We start from the raw sequence: 5,832 nt of genomic DNA, 5'->3' as shown, positions 1-5,832 counted from the left end.
ATATGTATATATATATTTAGGCGCAGGAATGGCTGTGTGGTAAGAAGCTTGCTTCCCAACTACATGGCACCAGATTCAGTCCCACTGCGTAGCACCTTGGGCAAGTGTCTTCTTGGATAGCCTCGGGCCGACCAAAGCCTTGTCAGTAGATTTGGTAGACGGAAACTGAAAGAAGCCCATCGTATATACATATGTATATATATATTTATACATACGTATGTGTGTTTGTTATTTGTGCCAGTGCCCCCCCCCTACCATCACTTGACAACCGATGTTGGAGTGTTTACTTCCTCGTCACCTAGTGGTTCGGCAAAAGTGACCGATACAAAAAGTACCAGGCTTACGAGTACTAATCTTACAAGTACTAGGCTTACGAAGTTCTGGGTCGAGTTGTTTGATTAAAGGTGGTGCTCGAGCATGGCCGCAGTCAAAATGACTGACGCAAGTAAAAAAATAAAAGAATAAGGAATCTAAATACATACATAGATAAATGCATACATACATACATACATACATACATACATACATACATACATACATGCATACATACATACCTACATACGTATATACATACATTTGTATATATTTAATATTTCTTTTTTTTCTCTTCACAGATGAACAATTCTTCTTCGATAAACACAGATTCCTACCAGCGATTTCAAATGCCTGGTCATTCTGGAGGCCGTTAAGCTCTCCTCTCATGTCGGCAGCAGCAGCAGCAGCAGTAGCAGCGGCGGCAGCAGCAGCATCGACTTCATCATCTTCCGACGGAGAGCGATCTGTCTATTCAATCTATAGTGGATTTTATGGTTTAGCACACACAGCAGCAGCTACGGCGGCAGCAGTGCAATCGTCATCAATAGCGTTAACCAATCCCTCTTCTGCTCAGAATCACATGGTATCCGCATTGGCCGCTTCTTCATCAAATGCATCTCAGACAACTGCAGGATTATGTACCCCAGTTGCTAGTAGCCTTTATCACTACCCAAGCCTATTCCGCTATCACCCTTATGTCACAACAAAACGAAAATCTACATCGTAGTAATTGTGGCAGTAACAGGCAAGAATGAAGAAAAACTGGCTAAAATGAACCACCGACGTTAGATTTATGTGACGGCAGCAATCTGAACTGATATTTCGTTCAAGAAATGCTAATGTCTTTTAATACTAGCACTATTACTCTCACCATTAAATTCACACATTCACACGTACCCATGGTCACATTCGCATTCACTAAGCAACAATCATTCATTTCTGTTTTTCTAATACTATTTACTGTAAATACAATTAATAGAATTCGAAAAGAATACAAATTTCAGCCTTCCTAGTTACCTACATTTCTATCTGTCTGACTATCAATGTCTACCGCTCTATCTCTATCTATCTCTCCATCTATCTCTACTTGCATCTCTACTTATATGCGAAGGCGAATCATTAATTATCCGCAATGCACTAATAATTTTTGTCTTTCTTATTGGTGTGATTATTAGTTGTGTATGTGTCACAAGACAAGCTCCCTCTCTCGAGTCATTACGGTGCAGGTTTGATCTTGGAACGTCAATTGAAACGTCAATCTTGGAACGTCAATCACATGGTATCCGCATTGGCTGCTTCTTCATCAAATGCATCTCAAACAACTGTAGGATTATGCACCCCAGTTGCTAGTAGCCTTTATCACTACCCAAGCCTATTCTGCTATCACCCTTATGTTACAATAAAACGAAAATCTACATCGTAGTAATTATGGCAGTAACAGGCAAGAATGAAATAAAACTGGCTAAAATGACTGTTAGTGCGTTAATCATGGCTGTTTTGGCTTCTGTTTACTCCAACAGGAGCAGTTTTATGTGAGCTGCTTTCTCTGAATTGAAGTCACATCAGGGGGTGAACTTCATCGACGGGTTTCAGCATAGTATGGAAATAGGGCTTTACTAATACGAGCTGTCTAGGAATAGACTGAAAAGAAATTAGAAATAGTTGCATCAGTGTTACTTATCAAGATGGAACTATTCGTCTAGACAGGTCCTCTGCTGAAAACAGCTTCAAGCGATTTCTTGACATGGCACTTTTGAACACGTAGATAGCTGCTTTATGAAATGTCAAATAATATGCAAATTATGTTCGTGCCTATGAAATCAATCACGACAAATTTTACAAAAGTTTGTCCCAAAACTATTCCCAGAATTGCATGAATGCATTCGTTTTGAAATCTGCCACTGACATTTGGATCGCTGTGGTAGCGTTGATAATACATTTATGGAAACACTATTCACTTCAGGTTGGAGCATATATGCTAGCTTGTGGAACAGAAACGTCTTTAAATATCTGTCAAATACCTATCTTTAAATACCTGTCATCTCAACCAGCGAGATGAAAAATTATTTTGCCGGTTTTTCTTTAAATTTTTTATTTTTACTTATTTACTTGGATGGACCTATCCGAGAGTAATATTTTTTCTTCTATATGCACAAGCACTGAAATTTGTGAGGAGATGACTAGTCAGTGATATCGACCCCAGTGTTTGACTGGTACTTTGACTGGTACCTTGAGAGGATGAAAAGCAAAATCGAACTTGGCGGAATTTGAACTCAGAACGTAGAGACGGACGAAATGCCGTTAAGCATTTTGGCCGACGTGCTAATGATTTTGCCAGCTCGGCGCCATAGCCCGAGAGTAATATCAGGGGAGAGGCTAAACAGTAAAGACACTCGTTAAAACGAAATCCTGCATAACAAGCTAAGGCCAGATAGTAGAAACAAATTCCAAATCTATTCTCAAAAGACATTGTGTTTATTTTCAAAGTTAGCCTATATATATATATATATATATATATATATATATATATACACATATTACAGAGATGTATTTGCATAGCAAGTGATCTGATCTGAAATTATGTGCTGAAACAAAAACAATTGCAGCGTGGAAGGTGTTTATAAGCCATTTAAAAACACACAAAAACCGTTAGATTCACTCCAACATTTAAATTTAATTTGCCAAAATATTTTCGTCGCTTTGAGACCAGGACAAAATTTTTGTGTGTTTTTGAATGGCTTATAAACACCTTGCACGCTGCAATTGTTATTGTGTGTATTTATATATATATATATATATATATATATATCAGATCGGTGATCATTTCACTACTGTAGAGTAGACTGTTTTAACGTTCTGAGTTCAAACCTACACAGTACTCACTGCAGGACGGTGTTCATGAATGCACAACTACCTTTCCTGTGAATGGGAAAAGAGCACTCACGCCCACATGCAAGCACACACGCACACATTCACTCACACACACACATATGCACTCGCATGCGTACAAATATATGAAAATAGAGCAACTGTATATCATTTGAAAATCGTAGTTTCTAATTTTTTTCTTTCTAAATTTCTTGAAGTGGTTTCTATATATTTTCATATATCATTTTTATTATCTAACCCCATTTCTCAATAATTTACCTTTCAATCCAAGATATCAGAAAGTAATAATGTATAATATATCGTTCTTTCAATAAATATTAAATCAACTGATTATAATTAATTTTGTTGTTGTTGCTATTACTACTCTTCTTCTTCTTCTTCTTCTTCTTCTTCTTCTTCTTCTTCTTCTTCTTCTTCTTCTTCTTCTTCTTCTTCTTCTTCTACTACTACTACTACTACTACTACTACTACTACTACTACTACCTTTTCTTCATCAGTCTGTGTTTTGCTTTCTAACAGTAACACCAGCAGCAGCAACAATGATATATCAACATATGTTACGCAGGAGCAGTGGAACCACTGCTGTCACCATGGAAGTTACCGGTGGAAGAGAAGAAATCATTACCAAAGCTCCAGCCACATTAGCAACAAATTGTAGCTGTAGCAATGGAGTCACTGCAATCACACTAGTAAAAAAAAAAAAAACAATGACAGCAACAACCTCAACAAAATCAAAAGTTGCAGCAGCAGCAGCAGCAGAAGTAGCAATGGAAACAAAGCAAAAGCAGTTCTCTCGCTGGTATGGCAAAAGCATTTGATTTAGTCACGTCAAATAAAACATTAGGATTTGGAACAAACAGCTAATCATATTGACTAGGGCAGCAGAAAGGCTATAATTATGTTATCGTCGCAGCTCTTAGAGCAATAGATAAAAGAACGGTGGTACACTGAGTGATATCTTTGGAATTGAACTAAGCCTGAAAGGTATCTTGGGAGATTTAGACTTTTTTACTCCTGCTAACCAGCACGGATATGTGAAACTAAACTTTCACTTGCTCAAAAGCACTTCATTGCCCAACATAGAAATGAGGGCTTTACTTGAAACGGAAAGTAATTTAAGACAAATATTGTAAATGTACCATCAAAATTAGACTTCTTCTGGCTGAGGAAATGAGAAGTAAGAGCCTAAAACATAACAGAAAAAAAAAAAAATATCGAACAAAGTTCGGTTAGAATTGGAGGTCGTTAGATATTGGACAAGATCCTCGATCTAACAGAGGTCTCAGGAGGACAAATACCGGTGATAGTAGAGAGACGATGTAGATACTACAATTGCGACATTACAGATCACCTCCAGATTTCATGCCCCAACGACACATTCTGCCTGTAGAAAGAAGGCCTGTAATCTGCTCAGAATAGGCAATGTAAATGCATTCGGAGGAGGATCGTCGAAGCGGAGCCACCAGCTCAGTGACCTCAGATTTATTTGATGTACGAGACCAGTATTTCTAAGACACGAGCCTTCATAACCTCTTTCAGTAGCTTTCAGTAATCGAGAGGTGAATTCCCTGTATTGCTTCGAAAAGGTCTTGATCATGCGTTGCAGATCCTGTTTTTGAAGACAGTAAGTTGTCGGTAAAATATGTGTCACTTCATTTTTATTCGCAGCGCCTTCGTCTGAAAAGAACGATTAGAGACGAATTGCCGATAAAGGGGAAGAGATACCACTGGTGAGTTATTTATTTCGAAAATGTAATTAGATAGTACAACTTACCCGAGGCGTTTATCTGCGAAAATGACCCTCAACCATTTCTTCAGTGCAAAAAAAAAAAAAAGCACAAGACAAAAAAAAAAAAAAAAGGACGGAAGTATAATTAAGAAAACCATGTTGTTACACGCAAAGAAATGAAACTATTTTGATGGGATCACATAGCAAAAGCTTGTCATGAGAGTAAAACCACAAAATGACATTGCATGCAGGTGGAGTCATATCACTGTTTACGTTCCAGACGGTTTTGCTAATCTGTTTGGGATAGCGATGAACCAGACACGTCAGAGAACATTTACGCCTGCCTCTACTATCCCAACATCTCAAAGGTGCTCTCGTTTGTTGATAAGTGGCCAAACAGTTGGTATTTGATGTAATAGATGAGATTTCGAATACTACAGTCGAATCGATGCGTGGTGAGGAGGGTGGGTTGCCAAGTCCTATTAGTGTAGTGTTCGGGTGGAAAAGGTAGGTATAGAAACAGGGACAGGAACAAGTAAAGAAACTGAGTTGGGGGTTTACAGTCCGTAAGAGTTGTGTCATTTAGATCACGAGAGTGTTTAAAGGATAGAGGGAATTAATCGGGAATCAAATGGGAAATGGTAGGGCCCGATAAGAGGAACAAGAAGTGATGTAAGATGTTGTGCTCGAAATATAAAGTCGTGGGTTACTAGATACGGAAAATGAAATTCTAGGTAGTTGGCAGACACGCCGCAAGGGGATGGTAGCGAGGTGACATTATTTCACCGTATCCCATCTGCGCCATCACAAGTGCAGGAGCGGAAGGTGTCAATTATAATTGGGGTTTATCTACTTCATGTGAAGTGAGTGATCATTTGAAAAGACTGGGTTTTTAAATT

General features: G+C 38.4%; 1 protein-coding gene across 1 annotated transcript in view; it reads left to right on the top strand.

Moving 5' to 3' along the window:
• The window catches only part of LOC106871832 (T-box transcription factor TBX20), a 197,593-nt gene extending 194,124 nt beyond the window's left edge, over nucleotides 1-3,469 (top strand). The window contains exon 7 of the mRNA XM_052967211.1: nucleotides 615-3,469. Within this exon, the coding sequence (XP_052823171.1) occupies nucleotides 615-1,042 (428 nt within the window). The 3' untranslated portion in view covers nucleotides 1,043-3,469. The remainder of the gene's footprint in view (nucleotides 1-614) is intronic.
• The last annotated feature ends 2,363 nt before the right edge of the window (nucleotides 3,470-5,832 follow it).

The sequence above is a fragment of the Octopus bimaculoides genome, chromosome 1 (assembly GCF_001194135.2).
Source record: "Octopus bimaculoides isolate UCB-OBI-ISO-001 chromosome 1, ASM119413v2, whole genome shotgun sequence".
NCBI lineage: Eukaryota > Metazoa > Mollusca > Cephalopoda > Octopoda > Octopodidae > Octopus > Octopus bimaculoides.
This window is presented reverse-complemented; position numbering and strand designations above follow the sequence as displayed.